The 18,900-nt window shown below is 33.2% G+C and overlaps 1 protein-coding gene across 1 annotated transcript; it reads right to left on the reverse strand.

The window, feature by feature from the left end:
* Positions 1-1,155: 1,155 nt before the first annotated feature.
* LOC106056125 (transcription factor E4F1-like) lies at positions 1,156-18,849 on the reverse strand. Its single transcript, XM_056018987.1, has 16 exons — positions 18,735-18,849; positions 16,739-17,086; positions 16,526-16,628; positions 15,271-15,706; positions 11,454-11,580; positions 10,664-10,742; positions 9,811-10,135; positions 8,079-8,321; positions 7,102-7,260; positions 6,773-6,855; positions 5,741-5,907; positions 5,100-5,317; positions 4,731-4,929; positions 3,441-3,583; positions 1,987-2,103; positions 1,156-1,841 (listed from the first exon to the last, which is right to left on the reverse strand). The coding sequence occupies exons 1-16, from the start codon at positions 18,796-18,798 to the stop codon at positions 1,548-1,550; spliced, it is 3,105 nt and encodes a 1,034-aa protein (XP_055874962.1). The 5' UTR covers positions 18,799-18,849; the 3' UTR covers positions 1,156-1,547.
* Between the last annotated feature and the right edge of the window lie 51 nt (positions 18,850-18,900).

Raw genomic sequence — 18,900 nt, forward strand, 5'->3', positions numbered from 1 at the left:
AACTGTATGGACAATGTATAGGGGGACTGATTATAGTTTCACAGCTATGCTGGGCAAGGCACATATCTCACATGGGGGACTACTGTTTACCAAAGGCTATCATTTTTTGGTGAGTTGAAAGATTGTCAGCATAATAGAGATGCCAGCTTGCTTTAACTGGAAACAGTCTGATGGAAAGTATAAAGAACGTTTTATTGCTTAGATTTTTAACACTTACCGGTATATTAAAATAAATTTCCCCTTTCAGACCTCGAGATCTATGGGGCAGATGATGTTAAGGTCATCTGTTTCTTTGGCCAACTGTTAACGAGTAGGGTGTCATGTGGCCAGCACAATGATTTTCCCCAACTTAAGTCAGGTACTCAGAGTTGGTTGGACTCAGGGGTGCCCTAAAAATCTTGAAATTTAAAATCACAGTCTTCACCGAGATTCAAACCCAGGGCCCCAGGTTCGGAAGCCAAGTGCTTAACCACTCAGCCACCATGCCCCACTTCTATATTAGGTACACTGATTCACCATATAATAATAACTATAACGTTTATATAGAGCTACTTTCATGCTTATAGCATGCTCAGAGCGCTATGGTCCAATCTCATTTGTGGACCAGTGGGGGGAGGGGGTATCTGGGAGAAGGTTTTCCGTGCAGCCTTAGGGCGCTCATTATCATTAAACACAACTCTGCTCGAGTCGGGTGTCGAACCTCGAGCCCCCTTCATATGTAGCCAAGTTCAAGCGTACTTAGCCTCTCGACCACGCTTTTTCCATGTATGAAAATTTCCACCCAGAGAAAAAATTTTATCTAGAGCTTTGAAAAATTATTTTTTTTTAACATTTTAAGGATTTAGTATGAGAGTGGTTCTGAGTCTGCAAACATATCTTATTACTAAGTATTTTTATGAAATACTGCTAGCAGTACTGTTAGTAGTTACTGCCTCAAATTTCCACTAGCACTAAATGTAAAACCATTAAGTCATGAAGATGTGGAATTTTTAAAGCAGAATTTTGTAAAATTAGTAAATTAGTACTTTTCTTGAATTAAAACACTGATCTAAAGAGATCTTTTGGACTAATTCTCATAACTTAACCTTCCACTATATTAAAATGGGTATGGTATTTCAAAGATGCTTAAAACCTTTATAGTCAAGCAATCCGACATACATAATTTTAGTTTTATTGACAAATAGTTAAAAAGTTGAACATATCTGAAAAGTACGTTAATGACACAATCATGTTGAATTCTTCATTCATTTTTTTGTTGCAAGAGGTTTACTGGATCCATATGCTGCTTTGTACAAGCATGGGCTTTGTGGTTATAGCCAATAAATTTTCAGCTTATCCATTAATTGATAAAGATATTTTGAATGCTGAACATTTCACATGAAATCATGCCTTATATTAGTTTATATAAAATAAATAGAACAAAAAAAAACAACTTTTGAAAAATAAAATTATATTTAAAAAAAAAATGAACAGTAAATAAATATAATGACACTTGTTATACACATGTATATCAAGCTTGAACAAATGAAAACATTGCAAGATTAAGCTCAGCTTTTCTCTGTAATAAAGTCGCTGTCAGTCTTGGCAGGTTCTATAACCTGCTCAACAATATCTAGAACTGGAGAAGTTGTTGGCTCTTGCTTGTAAGTTGTGACAATGTCCCCTCCCTTCCCTGCAGCTATTAAAATGTCTTTGATCTTCTGCATGCTGCTGCTGCCTTCCTCTGAGAGCAGAGTCTTCTGTTGCTCCCTGACCAGGTCTACAATGGATTTGTCTGCCACAATGATCACAGATTCTCCAGTACTGGAATCAAATATTTCAAGACTTTCTGTTTCTTGATTCTGTTAGTATAAAAAAATCAAACCTTAGTTAATTATCAGCTTTAAAAAAATCAAATTCTGTAACAACATTGTTATATTATAGTTCTTAATGGAAAAGAAAAATTAACTTCTTAATGAAAAGGTGTACTACAGAATCAACTTGTACCTCACTAAAGTTTGCCATTTCTTCAGTACTAACTCTTTCTTCCGTGATAACTTCAAAGTTATCGACAATTTCAGATTCGTCTCCAGTAGTTTGTAAAATGACATAGTTCTCTGTTATCTGTATTGGACAAAATGAAAACAGATTCTTTTTAATATGTAGCTATTAATCACATACATTGTATGTATGAGTTCATTTCAGGTGGCTAAGGAATAATGGGGTTCAAGCAACAAGATAACTCCAATGCAGTTAGAAATCTTACTACAAGCCATACCTAGCTACCGTGTACAAATTTATTAGGCTAGCATTTTGTACACAGATGAATACTGACATAAATTGTTGCACTTGCTCATAAGTAGTAAATACAATTTTTATATGCTGCATAGACCCTTTGAAAATTTTAAAAGAACATCTTTTTTTTTATAAATCTTGTATGGTAGATTTACATAATTTTAAGTTTATCCATTTGATGATGTAACAGTAGGTAACAAATTTAGAAGCACATTTCAAGAGATTTGAAAAAAAACGTCTTATCATCAAGCTGAGATAAGAAATGAGGTAGGTTTATACAAGATCATCAAGTTGAGATAAGAAATGAGGTAGGTTTATACAAAATCATCAAGCAGAGATAAAGGTATAAGGTAGGTTTATACAAGATCATCAAACAGAGATAAAGGTATAAGGTAGGTTTATGCGAGACTCACATGCTAATGTCTTTTGTGCATTGAAAAAATAATGTGATTTTTAAGTTGGTAAATTCTAATTTGTTTAAATGTACATCTTAGTACATTTCAATGAGTGAAAAGTTTGGAAATGGCTAATCTACAAAAAAACAAACAAAATTAATTAAAAAATAAAAAAAAACAAATCTTATCTAAGAGGAACAACTCCACACTTACAACTACATCTGTCATAAACCTTTTTCGATATCCAACTCAATGAGGAATAATCAATAATTAATTGAATATTTAGTTAAATTTTTAATTGATTCATGTTTTTTAGTTACAATAAATAAGTGTCTAAAGTTTCAAATTGATCCGAGAATGGTGTCTTAATACGAAATCAAATAACAGCGGCAAAAGGCCTAACAATCAATATAAGTTAGTCGACATTGATAATAAATGTTGAACAAGAAGTTTAATAGTAATGAAGGGAACCATCGAATGTCAGTTAACTCTCTGTGTTTATAAAAAGCTTCTTATCTTCAAGCCATCAAGAAAGTAGTCTTTTACATCGGCTGATATTTGGCTATCTCTTAAAACCTAGTCTTGCTTTACTAGTCACGTCATTGTCTCTTAGTCAAACTTTACCCTATTTCGGAAACAAATAACCAATCCCTAATTATGCCATAACAAAAGAAATAATGTGTTCAACTTTTTATCAGACAGACAGATTGAATGAATTCATATAAGCTGTGTAAAAAGCTACAAATTATCAATTGTTCAGTCTTGTAGTACCTCTTGGTCTGCTGGAAGAACATACTGCTGAGTAGTGTCCCCTTCAGGCAGAATATACTGTGTATCAGCAACTACTGAAGAAAACTGTGCCAGCATAGTTGTGTTATTGCTTCCTTTTTCTTCAAGGTTAGCAGTGCAGGGAACTATACAATTCAAAACATATAGAGCACAATAAATATAGAAAACTGGAGGCTACTTATGGCATTACTCAAGAAAAATCTTAATAGATTAATAAAATGAATATAAAAAGGATTGGAAAAATTTGAGCACGTTGTACTTAGTGGTTCCCTTTAAAACACTTGACTGTTCATTTATCAATTGTGGAAACAACAAAAGTGTAATTCTTTAGTCTGAAATCTGATTCACTTTATAGTTGAACTTTCTACTTATTTGACCTCTTTAGAAGCCATGCATTAATTTTTCCCATTAAATATTATAAAATATTAGCAAGTGTCAGAACTAGGATATAAAGGGAAAAAAATGTTTGATATTCAATAAGATACATAGCATCAATCAAAGTTGGGCAATCTTTTTTTTTTGTACAGAAGTAATATTACTACAATATTTTGTGTATCCCATGTAGAAAATATTTGAGAATTTCTATGCACATATTAAATAAAGGCTTTTTGCATTCCATTCCATTTGATGGGTTTGTAGGTTTTAATTAGGTCTTATCATGTAAAACAAACTGGAGTGAAAAATTATTACTACTCATGCCTTGGTAAATTTTACACTATTTTAAGCTCTTAAAATGTGTGTTTTGGTAAACAACTTAGTTTTGTTAATCTGCCCAGGCCTACTGAGTAGAAATAGAAGTTGAAAGAATAGCATTTATGGCTATTATTAACCTGACGCAAAGAAAGTTTTTATATGATAACCAAAGCAAAACTGTATGTTCATAATTCTTACTTTTTCAAATAAATTGTGCATTTAGTATTTATTATTCAGCATTTATTTACTGAGAAGGATGGATGGAAAAAAGGAGCAATGTAATCAAGCAAGTCAATAAAAAAAAATTGTAAGCTACATAAAATGTAGTTACAAGCCAAATCTGGATACAGAAAATAAAACTCATAAGTCAAGTTAATAGCTTCTCTTGAAAAGATATTTTGTGTTAATTTTTTATTTGTATTTTTCACATACCTACTTCACTACAAACTATGAATATAAAGATAATTACATAAAAAAATTAGTACTATCTTTAATACAATGTGGTCAAGAAAATAATTGTTTTTTGTTTTTTTTTCAGAAAGTAAAATTTGTGCAGATAAATAATCCAAAATTTAATACCTTTGGCTTTATGGTGTCGAATGAGAGTGCCCTGCTCTGCAAACGCTCTGTTGCATTTGTGACACTTAAAAGGCTTTTCCCCAGTGTGTAATCTCATATGACGTTGTAAAGAGCCTCGCTCTCGAAAACAATTACCACATATTTGACATTTGTATGGATTAACACCAGAATGTGTTCGCAGGTGAACTTTAAGTGTGTTCTGGGAGATAAAGAAAAATAAAATGTTATTGAGTTCTATAATAAATTCTTGGCCTAAGTGCATATTTATATGATGACTCAAGTAACAAAAGAGTGATTATTTTCTCTTGATTACTCTTTTTAAATGTGTATTGCTATATAAAGATCTTAAAATGTTTTTAGCATACAAACCTGCGTTTTAAACATTTTGTCGCAAACAGAGCAGCGATACGATCGCTCGTGCATGTGGACCCTTAGATGTTGCCTGACGTGTGAGAGACTTTTAAATAGTTTACCACACTCTCCACACTTGAAGTCTCTTTGCTCCTTGTGGACATACATGTGTTTCTTCAAAATATCTCGTGTAGTGAAGCTTCTATCACACTGATGACACCGATATGGGCGGTCACCTAAAAGTTTCAAAAGTCAGTTAGAAACACATATCATGTCAGTTAGAAACACATATCATGTCATTTAGAAACACATATATCTTATACAGAAAACAAAGTGAAATAATAGAACTGCTTGCCCTTTACATCCCTTGACAAAGCAGGGACAGTTAAACTTTCTTTGTGTCTAAGAGTGGAAAAACTAAACTGTACAATAATAAGATAATATTTTGAGAGGCATAAACAGGACAAATATTGTATAAATGTATGAAAATAATAACAATAATCACTACATTACTTGACAAAGGGAAATAACATTTAGTGAACATTTTTTTTTGTAATGCTAAGCAATTGTAGTCTGTGAAATCATTCACTTTATTTCAAGATTTTAAAAATCTAAAAGCAAAAGCTATTTCAAAATTTTGCAATCAGTTGACAATTTACCTGTGTGAGAACGCATGTGTTGACGAAGGTAACTATTACCACGGAACAATCTGTTACACACCATACATTGAAGAGTTCCTGTCGCAGATAGTCCTGGTTTTTCAACTTCTGACACTGTCTTGTTCTTTTTTAAACTGTAAAGCTGCTTGACTGCAGTGAGAGCATTTCTGAAAGAAAGTCACAGTTAAGTATCTTGGTTTGCACTGTGCTACCTATGTCATTTCATCTCTATTGAGTCTTCTAATTAATGTTTTATAAAAGGTTGCCAGAATTGGTGTAGCCCATTTATGGATGAGCCATAAAAGCTTGATAGGAAATAACTTTTTCAGTATGGAGCATAAAGGTTTCATATGGCAGAGAGCTAGTGCTAATGAGCAGAGATTTAGAGCTTCCAGTGGAGATCAGGATTATCCATTCCCTAATCACCCAACAGTTGCATGTTGTGCTAGCCACATAGAAATGAAATAAAAATTGTTTTGCCTCTTAAATTTGTATGCTCTGAAATATCAAGGGGATAAAGTAGATTCTGAATACTTGTAAGAAAAAAATATGAATGTCTGTAAAAAAGTGAAAAATTATAATGAAAGTTTTTTAAGCCAAACCAAAAGTAACATTTGATCTTTTAACAATCATTTGAAGGTTTTAATTTTCTAAACAGTTTATTATTGATCAACATTTGAGAATTTCAAATAGTCTTTGTCCACAGGTAGTTTTTTTTTTAAATATTAAACAATATCTGTCAGAAAATTTATTTGCTGACAACCTGGCAACCCTAGGACAATGTTTCTCTGGATTAAGAACATTTATACTATTATTGTGTAAAGAAAAAAATAGCTCTTCTCAATAAAGATACTTAATATGCACTTATTTGATAATTTTAATTTTTTAATAATTTTTTTGGCTTAGAAATAAATAAAAAATAAATTTATTTTTTTTCTGAACAATATGTATCACTTAATAGAAAATAGTTCTAGAAGATGTAATGTTCTCATGAGCAATGCTTTCCTTTTTCTACTCAAATGCTTTAGTTACCTTAAAACCACTTTTCTATCCATTGTTTCAATTTTTGTTAAGTTACTGTCTTCCTCCATAGACAAAACACTGGCTTCAATATCCTACGATAGACAATATAAGGGATTACTAACAAAGTTAATTAATTACTACATTATTGATTATTATATATTGTCAAAATGAATAATAGGTCAGATTAGATTAGATTAGATCACCTTCAAGAAATTACAAACTGCTAGACTGACAAAATGATTTAGATCAAGTAGTGTAATGACCACCTGATACTTAGATACTTATTTAATTATATAAGTAGAGTTAATCAAGAGGGAACAATAAACAACCAGACTTACATTCAAAGATTCGTAGTGTAGAGATAATATATGCAGCCTTAATTCTTCACGATCATTTGAAAGAAAATGGCATAGTCCACACCGAGTGGGTTGATCGGCTAAATGGTTTCGAAGATGGAGCTCTAAGCCTTCCAGCGCCTCAAAGTCTTTTTTACATACCTACAAGTGTGAAAAAAAAAATAAATTAAGATACTAGCACAGACTTTTATTTTGTTCAAACTCACTTTCATTGACCTATCATCTATTTTGACAGGCAAGTCATGAGCTTCCAAAGTTAGGCTACATTTTATTTTATCAAACATCAAGTTTATCAAAGTAGTTATATAAACATTGTATACTTTTATAAAGGAAGTAGCTTAGAGTTGTTGTTTTTCTACAATTGTGGTATCCCTTTTACTAAGTAAAATACCTGGGGCAGATGATGTAAAGGTCATCTGTTTTTATGTCCAATGAGGGTGTCATGTGGCCAGCACAATAACCAACCACCTTTAATTTTTCCCAACTAATATCAGGTACCCACTTAGAGGTGCACTAAAGATCCCAAAAGTAAAAATCTCAGTCTTCACCAGGATTCGAACCTGGGACCCCGGTTCAGAAGCCAAGCACTTTACCCCTCAACCACCTCATTCTATATGGGTGTCTTTCTGACTTTTTAAAATCCAGAGCTAAAATCTCAAACTCTACAAGGAAAAAAAAATTTGCAAGCATTGAACTTAACTACTTTAACTTCAGTACATACATGACATTGAGTAACTTTCAACTTCAACTTCAGTACATACATGACATTGGGTAACTTTCAACTTCAACTTCAGTACATACATGACATTGAGTAACTACTTTAACTTCAGTACATACATGACATTGAGTAACTTTCAACTTCAACTTCAGTACATACATGACATTTAGTAACTTTACTACTTCAACTTCAGTACATACATGACATTTAGTAACTTTACTACTTCAACTTCAGTACATACATGACATTGAGTAACTTTCAACTGGTCCACCTCCACCACATTTTTTAACTCCACCAGATCAGGATCCACCTCCATTGCCACCTCTACAACTTTTCTCTCATCCGTCTCATCTGTGTCTATCTTGGTGTCCTCCTTATGTGGCAACACCTCTTTTTCTACTAGTGCCTCAGCGTCTATTGCAGTACTACCCAGAATGCTGACCTCAGTACTTTTCTCCATTTCCTCTTTGCTGGTGACCCATTCCTGATAGTAAAGAAAGAGTAAACAAATGTATTTTACAAATAGTATTTTTCCACTAACGTATTACATATCTAGTATAAAAAGAAGAATGTAAGGTGCATGTATGTATGTTTCTTGTAGAAATGAACACCCTTTCACAAATCTTTGGCATAAATGTTTTTAGATTGTTGCAGAAGCTGTAGTACACATTAGAAGCCCTCCCACCCAATGTCATGTATTGCTGCAAATCTTACATGTTTTTAGCATTTAAAAAAATAAATATCACTGTAATGGAGGAAGTGGGTACAATCAGTACTTATAAAAAGGTTAATGACCACATGCAACTAACGTCTACTTGCTTTACCCTACTAACTTCTCATTTCTCAACCTGCATATGCAAGCTATGGGAGTATTGAGTGGAGTAGTATTGTAGTAGTTAGGTGGACAATAATTCTAATGGAGAAATCTTTTTGTAAGCCTCTATAAGCAAGAATAAAAATTTGGAGAGGGATTTTGAAATGAAAAGTAAACCGGGAATTAGGAGTAGAAAGCTTCAACAAAATTGCTTCATAAGCTTAATAATAATTCAGCTTGAAATGAAATATTTCAATTTTTGAGCTTCAAGAAAGGATGTTAAGTTTTTAGGTACATAGCATCAATTTAATTAATTTTTAGGTACATTGCATCAGATTTAATTAAGTTTAAGGCACATTGCATCAGATTTAATTAAGTTTTAGGCACATTGCATCAGATTTAATAAAGTATTAGGTACATCACATCAGATTTAATTAAGTTTTAGCTACATTGCATCAGATTAAATTAAGTATTAGGTAATTAGGTACATTGCATCAGATTTATTTATGTTTTAGGTACATTGCATCAGATTTATTTATGTTTTAGGTACATTGCATCAGATTTAATTAAGTATTAGGTACATTGCATCAGATTTAATTAAGTATTAGGCACATTGCATCAGATTTAATTAAGTATTAGGTACATTGCATCAGATTTAATTAAGTATTAGGCACATTGCATCAGATTTAATTAAGTTTTAGGTACATTGCATCAGATTTAATTAAGTATTAGGCACATTGCATCAGATTTAATTAAGTTTTAGGTACATTACATCAGATTTAATTAAGTATTAGGCACATTGCATCAGATTTAATTAAGTTTTAGGTACATTGCATCAGATTTAATTTTTTTGTTTTGTTGTAAATTTGATAAAATAAAAGGAATATTTATAAGCTTGGTTTAAACTAATTGTACAGAGAAAGGATAAAGGATAGGTGGGTGGGCAATAAAAAAAAATGACAGACAAAAGAAAAGAGGAAGAGCTGCAGTGAAAATGGACAATTTGAAAAGTGTCAAATGAAAAATATTAGTTTCAAAAACCTTTTTCAAACTCTTTGTTTTCACAGATTATTATTAATGCCTGATGCTTTTCAAACTATTTCAGGTACTATTGGTTCTAACTATAGATTTGTTGTATCAGCAGAAATAAATGTTGCACCTCAATATTCTCTGTCTCCAGCTTGATTTCTAGCTTAGTATCTATCTCTCCGTTGGCTGCCACTAGATGAGGTAGTATGTTCTCAAGTTTTGGTGAGATCATTTCCCCTGAGACCACCTTGGGGTCTGCGACCTCGGTGATGATAAAATGAACCTCATCCAGAGATTGGTCCCCTTGCAGAGGGCCATCTGTGTGAGGCAGCATGCTGCGACCTTTTTGTGAATCACGTAGATTGGGGTCAAGGACTGCAGGTATGTTAGGGTAATAGGTCCAACTTTTCATGTATCTGGGATATGCTGAATCAGGAGTTTCTGAACAATTACGTCTGAATAGATTCATAAAGAAAAGAAAATATAACATATTTTAATTAATGTTACTAAAAAAAAATTTTTTAAATCATTTCTTTTGCATACAATGTATACATAGATGAAGATTTGGTTTGTAATGTGTGCACAAGATTACCCAGCATTACACACTCAAAATTTAAAAGTGGGTAGGGATTCTTTCGATCAAAGCAACTGTGTGCATCAAATACATTGTACAATAGTTCATGCTTCAATATATTTTAATATTAAAGTTTCCTTTAAGACCTATCTGTCCATTTGATAGATGAGATATTATAACACTTATTTCACTTGTTAAAAAGAAGATCATTTGGTAATACTACAAACATATATAAACATAGATAGGAGAAAAAGATTTAATCATGAGAAAACACCACCCAATCATATCCTTGACATTGGAATCGGAGACATGTCATTAAAAAAAAAAAGGAAAAGAACATTTTATCTATTGAATTAACTGGCAATAGCCATAAAGAGAATTCCTATTTGAGACTAAAATGGCCACAAACCTTGCTTTTAAGTGTCGAGTTAGAGCTCCTGATTCTGAAAAAGCTCTGTTGCATTTGTCACACATATACGGTCTTTCACCTACAAAATTTTATTTTTAGTCCATAAGTCATAATTAAACATTTGCAAACCAAAACTCACTACATGACTATTATTTCAGTGAGCGCTAATCCCTGTGAATAGTTTTACTGCAGCTGATTCATGTGATGACACTCTTAAAGAGTAACTTAGTATATGGTGTTTGCTGAAATGTTTTAAACTTTTTAATTCACTCTTTTCGTATATTTACTTTCAGGTTTTAACTATAAACAAAAATGTTATAGCTTAGCCTAATAAATTTAAAAAATTTCTCTTTTAAATAATACCCAACATGTTAACTTATTCAATAATAATAATTTTCTTATTGGAAAAGTCCTTTATTGTTAACAAAATGCACCGAAAAAAGTTAAGAAGCTAAATCAAACATGATGTTAACAGAACCTTATAACAGACCCATAAGGAGGAATGTTATTTTAAAAAGTTTTCTTTCAAACCTATGAATGAAAGTGTGTTAAGCATTAAATAGTGTCAAATAGCAACGTTGTCAACATCACAGTAAATGATGATCTTTTTTTCCAATTATTAAATACACATCTAGAGTGTTACATAAGGGAGAAAAGGAGTTGAAAAATATGATCTATATAATCATCAACTCATAACAGGACAGAAAAACTAAATAAAACTCTACAAATGTTTTTTAAAATGTTTTTAGTAGCAAGACTGTCAAGAGATCAGTAAAAGGTTTGTCTTTACCTGTGTGCCTTCTTTCATGTCGAACTAATCCCCCTTTAGTTTTAAATCCATAGGGGCAATTATCAAATTTGCAAATAAAATTTCTCTCATCAGAATGAACAACTTGGTGAGCTTTTAGAGTCCCTGCCTAGAAGAGAATTGTTAATTCAAAGTTTGATATGCTTATGTTTCTATGTTTTAAAGATTTCTAGCATCCTTCAGGAATGAAGAATAACTTGTTTTAGCCCAAAGCTTATGCAGGACAGCAGGGATAGAGGCAGGTTTTTAGTTTGGGAAAATTTTAACCACATGGCCAGCCAGACAGGCACTTATCATATTTGCAAATAAATTTTAAAAAATGCTTAACTAATACAGTACATGGAGGTGCAGTGGCTGAGTGGCAAAGCACTTGGCTTCTAAACTGGAGGTCCTGGATTTGAATCCTGGTGAAGACTGGGATTTTTAATTTTGGAATCTTTTGGGCACCTATGAGTCCATCAAGCTCTAATGGGCACCTGACATTAGCTGGGGAAAAGTATAGGGGGTTGGTCACTGTGCTAGCCACATGACACCCCATTTACCATGGGCCATAGAAACAGAAACTATTGTGCTGAAAGACTGCAAAAACAGGAAGAGTTCAAAGTCTCCTTATCTAACAAGTTCCAGCTCCTAGAAGAGGAGACAGTAGAACAGACGTGGCAGAAAGTGAAAGCAACAGTCACCTCCACATGCCAAGAAATCCTGGGTCCCAAGTCATACACCCACAAGGAGTAGAGCTCATCAGAAACTCTTCAGAAGATCAAGGAAAGAAGAGAGAAGAAAGAAGGCGTGAACAACAGTAAAACAAGGGCAGCAAAAGGAAAAGCACAAAAAGAATATGCTGAAATAGATAGGAATGTCAAGCGTAGCATCAGAACAGACAGACGGAACTACATTGAAGTACTGGCAAAAAAAGCAGAAGAAGCAGCCCTTCAGAACAGACAGACGGAACTACATTGAAGCACTGGCAAAAGAAGCAGAAGAAGCAGCCCTTCAGAAAAGAACCAAAGACCTGTACTCAGTCATCAAAAAGTTATCTGGAAAATTTGCCATGTCAGAGAGACCAGTAAAAAACAAAAATGGTGATGTGATAACAGATGAAGAAGGACAAAAGAAGAGATGGATTGAGCATTTCCAGGAGCTTCTTAACAGACCTACTCCTGCAAACCCACCAGAGATACCGCCAGCTACAAGAGACCTACCTATCAAGTGCAGTGCACCCACCAAGGAAGAAATTCACAGCGCAATCAAGCAATTGAAGAATGGCAAATCTGCAGGACCTGACAGCATCCCAGTTGAAGCACTAAAGGCGGACTTTGATACCAGTGTGAAGTTACTCTACCCTCTCTTCTGCAAGATATGGGAAAAAGAAGAAGGGCTACCTCATCAAACTCCCAAAGAAAGGATATCTTAGTTCCTGCTCCAACTATCGAGGGATAACACTACTGTCCATTCCAGGAAAAATGTTTAACCACATTCTGTTAAACCAAATGAAAGATGCTGTAGATCCACATCTTCATGACCAACAAGCCAGCTTTTGAAAGGAGAGATCATGCACAGATCAGATAGCAACACTACGCATAATTTTGGAACAGTCCATGGAATAGAACTCCCCTCTCTACGTCAGTTTTATAGACTATGAGAAGGCTTTTGACAGTGTGGACAGACCCTCTGGAGGATTTTGAGACACTATGGAGTGCCTGAAAAAATTACTAATATCATCAAGAAGTCATATGAGGGGATGACTTGTAGAATAATGAATGGCAGACAACTGACAGAGGCATTTGAAGTCCAAACAGGAGTGAGACAAGGCTGTTGCTCTCTCCCTTCTTGTTTCTACTAGCCATAGATTGGGTCATGAAGACAGCAACAGACCAGAAGAAGAATGGTATACAGTGGACACTGTGGAAACAGCTAGATGACCTTGACTTTGCAGATGACTTGGCTCTTCTTTCTCACACACAGCAGCAGATGCAGGAAAAGATAAATGTTGTTGCAGACAATTCAGCTAGATTGGGTCTTACCATAAACAGAGAGAAGAGCAAGGTGTTCAAGATAAAGGCATCCAACAATACACCCAATGCAGTCCAAGTTGAGGCGTCGGAAGAGGTGGAAAGCTTCACCTATCTCGGCAGTATCATAGACCACCAAGGAGGAACAGATACAAATGTCAGAACCCGCATTGGTAAAGCTCAAGCAGCCTTCCATCAGCTGAAGAACACCTGGGGATCTAGGGGAATAAGCACCACCACCATGATTAGGCTCTTTGACTCCATTGTTAAGCCAATACTACTTTATGGAGCAGAGACCTGGAGAACCACCATCACAATAATGAAAAAAAATCCAGGTATTCATCAATACCTGCCAGACAAGATCTCGAATGAGGAACTGTGGCAAAGAACAAAACAGCAGCCCATTGAAGTAGATATCCTTCAGAGACGCTGGAGATGTATCACACCCTTCGCAAGCCCGCATCCAACATAACAAGGAACTTAACCTGGAACCCCCAAGGAAAGAGGAAGAGGAATACATGGTACCGCGATCTGGAAGCAGATGCCAAGCAGATGGGCAAGACATTGGGACAGTTAGAGAGACTCGCCCAGAACCGAGATGCCTGGAGGAAGCTGGTTGGTGGCCTATGCCCCAGAAGGGATCACAGGCAGAGATGAGACGATAATAGAAACAGATGACCTTTACACCATCTGCCCTATAATTTGCAAGGTCTGAAAGGGGAACATTAATACAGTACATATCTTTTATTTTAATTGGTTAAACAACTCATATAGATAAAACTCCCAAAGAAATACCTACACACCTAATGTCTTTTTTTCTTCTTAAGTAATAGCAATTAATAATAATACAATACAAAATAACACATGTGGCCAGTGTTATGTCTGTTATGAGACTCTTAATAATACACTAAACAGACCTATCAATAGTAGATTATGAGAACTTTAATCTTAGTTCAATAAATAATAATATGTCAATAGTAAACTCCTTTACGTTACTCAATTTTTCTAATCCACTCTATCTTCCTCCTTCAACAAGCATTCGCACCATTCCACATTCACACTATGCTGCGCACATAACAGTCACTTTCCCTCTGCTGTGGATCCATTTCAAAAGGGTAAATTTAAGTCCCAACATTAAATCCTATTTATTTCAATCCCAAGTAAACATATTTGTTTCAGCAGCCCAAAATTTAACTCTTGTTGTCCTAATGTTTAATAAAAACTAGCAAGGAACACAAAGAATTTTTAAAATCAAAACTTGAAAATTTACCAAAGCAATGAAAATATAGTAGATTAACAACACTACCAAGACCAGCCATTCTTTACTTCACCTTCAGCAACATAAGTTTGACATTGAAGGGTATTCTGTTATGCCCATGAAGCATGTCACAGGTCATAGAACTTAAATGGATGGCATAATTCTTGGGTGTTTGAACCTCTGAAAAGCTTGGAAGCTACGCCAACAATTATGGGGCCAGAATCAAATTGAGGATAGAGATATTTTTTATAACTTAAGATGTTTCTTTACACATTTATTTGGGATAATTAAGGTAGCTGCTTTGGCCAACACTATCACACCCTTAAGATCAAGTGAGCTCTTATCTGTAAAATTTAGGATTTCAATAAGGCATCAATTTCATAGTGCTTGCACAACATTTATGCTTTAGACAAGTACACAAATTTGATTAGAAACAAGTGATTTTTATTATTTCCAACCATTAGTTTTTCTAGACTCTAACAAGTTTGTTTAAGTGCTATAAATAGAAACAAAAATACTACATTCTTACCTCTTTAAAGCACCTTTGACAAATATTACAAGAGAAAGACACTCCTTTATTTTTCTTGCCTTTCTGGTGTGCCTCTTCTGCTTCACTCCCTTTGTCTGAGCAAGGAGTCTCCTGATCATTTGATGCTTTCTCTTCTTGTAAAGGCTGGTTGATTAAAAGACGAATACTGGTGTCATTTTGTTCTTTGCCTTTAACCAGATCCTTCTTTTTAACTTTAACCAAATTTTGACTTTTATTTTTACTGTTCTCTAAAGTCACATTTTTGTCTGTTGCTGACTCATGGTCTAATTTTTCATTAGTAGGACTATCAAGTGTAAATTCTTTATCATTATCATCACAATCGTCAGAATGGTCTTCCTCTGATAATTCTAAATCTTCTTCATCTTTATTTTTAGTTTGATGTTCATAAGCCATATGCCATCGTAGGCTAGCTTCTCTGAAAAAGAAAAAAAAAACTCATGCTTTCATGTTTTACAATGCTTTAATGTTAATATGTTAACTATAAAACTGTAAATATATTACTAATGTCACACTAAAGAGAGCTTTTCTAGGTGTATGATTTGTAATAATGATGCAGACCCTTATAAAAACTTGATGGTAGCTTTTCAGAAATATGACAGATAGTTGTTTCATTTTCTTTTTTACAGCAGCTGATGACAGTGAACAAAGTATTCAAGATACTATGAAAACATTTTCTTTTGAAAAGTGAAATAATCTCAATTATTTTACATATGTAATGATAATTAAGAAATAGAGTGTACACGTTATAAGCCATGTGAACAACATCAACATAACTACAAACGTTAAAATTTACTTACTTTTTTTTATTACATATAGCTCAAAATTAATAAAATTTAAAAACTAATAAATTGACAAGTATGTTACTGTAAAGCTCCCATTTAAGTGTATGTATGTTGTATGTGTATGTGCACTTTTCCTTAACCTCCAGTCTCAGTGACATTCGCTTCAATACCCAATTAAGTCTTAACATTGTCATACTGACAATATTTAATTGGCTGCATCAGAGGCAGAAACTGTTTAAGATACCTCAAGAGATAGAGAGGTAGGATAAATGACTCCTTTTCCTTATTCATTCTCATATTCTTTGATCAAATTAAATGGAATTTTGATCAATAGAAATTTATGTAATAACAAATTGATTTAATTCTAAATAACCAATTTGTCCAATGAAGCAGAATTCAATTGCATATTCTTTTATTTATTTATTTTATGTCTTTTATTACATACTACTTACCGTCTAAATTTTTTGTCACATATTTTGCAAATGTACATATCTGGACATGATTGAATAATGGCTTCTATGGACTTTTTGTCTAAAGGAATCTTCCTCTTTCTTCCTATTAAAACAATTTTGAAAAAAAAAAAAGGATTAATTATTATTATATTGATGGGATTTTAAATAAAAACTCTTTTAAGTACAGTAAAATAAAAATTTTAAAGCATTTACCTCTTTTCCATGTTTTCTTATATTTCTCATTTTTTGTTATGGCCCTAGGAGCTTCTTTCTCTGCTAGGGTCCTATCAATTTTAATATGCTGTGCTGCAGGTTCTGATATGGAGGAGTTTTGTACAGTGACTGAAGAATCATCCACTTCCGCTTTAATTTTTTTATTTTTTTGTACCAGCTTAGGCAAAACCATTCTTCTGTCTGCATCTGAACGTGTTTGCACAATGCGAAAGTTTTCTTCTTTAATTTTATGCTCCAAATATTGAGGTAAGTTTTTGAAAAGTTTGTTGCATTTTCTACAGAAGAAAAAGTCTTCTTCACCATCAATGACAGAGCCATGACTGTTATCTGAAAAAAAGAAATAAAGTGCCAGTACAATTAAGTTATTAGTATATGGAATATTTGCTTTAATGGAGAGCATTACAATCAAATTGATTATATTATATTTTTGGCTATGATCTGGAAAAAAAAAAAAAAGAAAGAAAGTGCAAAAAAAGGATTGATATATGGAATTGTTACTTGCGCAGCCAGTGTGAATGTGGAATGGTGCAAATGTGTGTAAAGAGAAAAAGGAGAAAGGAATTAGAAAATGGAGTGATGTAAACAGGTTATAATTGACTTATTATTTTTGTTGAACCAAGATTTAAGTTTTCATAATCTACTATTGATGAGTCTGTTTTGGTGTATGATTAAGAGTCTCATCTGCTTGTGGTCGTATCAGGAATATTAGCATTGATGAAAAGCATCACAATAAAATGAATTATATCTTATCTTCTATAAATTACAGACATTTCTTCAAACAGAAGATAATTATGTCCAACATTGAATCTAGTTATACATGTGAATAAAACAAAGTACTTTATGTTCTGAATTCTAAATTTCTACTCTAACTCTATAATACTCAGTCATAAAGTAATCTATTTAAAGTAAATTTAGTACTTTAAGTAGATATGTACTAGGTCTGAAAGGGGTACTTTTTTTTTTAGAACTGGAGATATAGATTTCTTCTATCTAGGTCTACTATCTAGAGTCTAGATACCTAAGATAGATAATCTGTTAACTAAATTATAATTTATAATTAAGAAAAGATAGAATAAGAAATAATGTCTTTTTTTCTCTACTAGATCTAGATCAAAACCTTTTTTTCTCAAATTACACCAGTCAGGAACTCAAGAGTGTGAATCAAACTTAATACAAAATAAGCATAAGAGTATAAGTTACTAGACTCTAACCTAAAGTCTTGAGAAGATATCTACTCAGAATACTGGTAGAAAACTAAAATTTTAAAATGAATACTAAAACTACATTTTTACAAGATCTAATAACTAATACTACAGTCAGAGGTATTACAGTGACAAACAGAACTGAAAATACTTCAAAATAGGAATAGTATTAAGTATTAGTATTTTTTTTTAGTAATTAGTATTAGATCTATATTCTAGATCTAGTAATGAAAACCATCAGTGAATGAATATGATTCACAAAACCAGTTGGAGTCTAAGTTTTACTAGATTAGATATTCTAATAGAAGATCTAGATTAGATCTATCTTAGACTATCTAGGATCTACTAGTCTAGTACTATATTAATTTAGTATTAGTATTAGTATATATTTTATATAGCTCTAGAGTCTAGAGACTCTAGAATTTTTCTAGATGTAGATCCGCCTATCAAATTATCATCTAGTTACATTCTTAAATCATTCTAGTACTGGGTATTCGGCGGTAATAATCTAGAATCTCATCTCTAGTAAATCTCTACTCTAACTACTAGTGACACTCGTCACTAGTCTAGCTAGACTGAAGACTCGAGTACTATTCTAGATCTAGACTAGTAGTGTAGAGTGACAGAGTCTAGAGTAGTCTAGAGTCTAGACTCTAGATTTAGTTATAACTTATAACTTAGCTAAGTTTAAGTTATACTGTACTGAAGCGAAAGCATTGATCTAGATAAGATTCTACAATCAATTTGCTTATGTGGTTGCTGGGGGCGTTTACCATCAAAAGTAATAAATGTTAGATTATCAACTGTATTGCTGTTGTCGTTCATAGATTCCGTCATTTTGTTACGACAGTGTGAGGTAGTGCGAAAGGGCGAAACTGTTGATTTTTCGTTGGATTGCTACATACACGTTGAATTTTGAAGATAATTGTTTTAATTATT

Source organism: Biomphalaria glabrata, chromosome 2 (assembly GCF_947242115.1).
Source record: "Biomphalaria glabrata chromosome 2, xgBioGlab47.1, whole genome shotgun sequence".
NCBI classification, from domain to species: Eukaryota; Metazoa; Mollusca; class Gastropoda; family Planorbidae; genus Biomphalaria; species Biomphalaria glabrata.

Coding starts and splice junctions, on each gene's coding strand:
- LOC106056125 (XM_056018987.1), bottom strand. CDS start 18,798: ATGACGGAATCTATGAACGACAACAGCAATACAGTTGATAATCTAACA. Junction 16,629..16,738: donor TAAGAAAACATGGAAAAGAG/GTAAATGCTTTA, acceptor TTGTTTTAATAG/GAAGAAAGAGGAAGATTCCT. Junction 8,322..9,810: donor TGGAGACAGAGAATATTGAG/GTGCAACATTTA, acceptor CTTTACTATCAG/GAATGGGTCACCAGCAAAGA.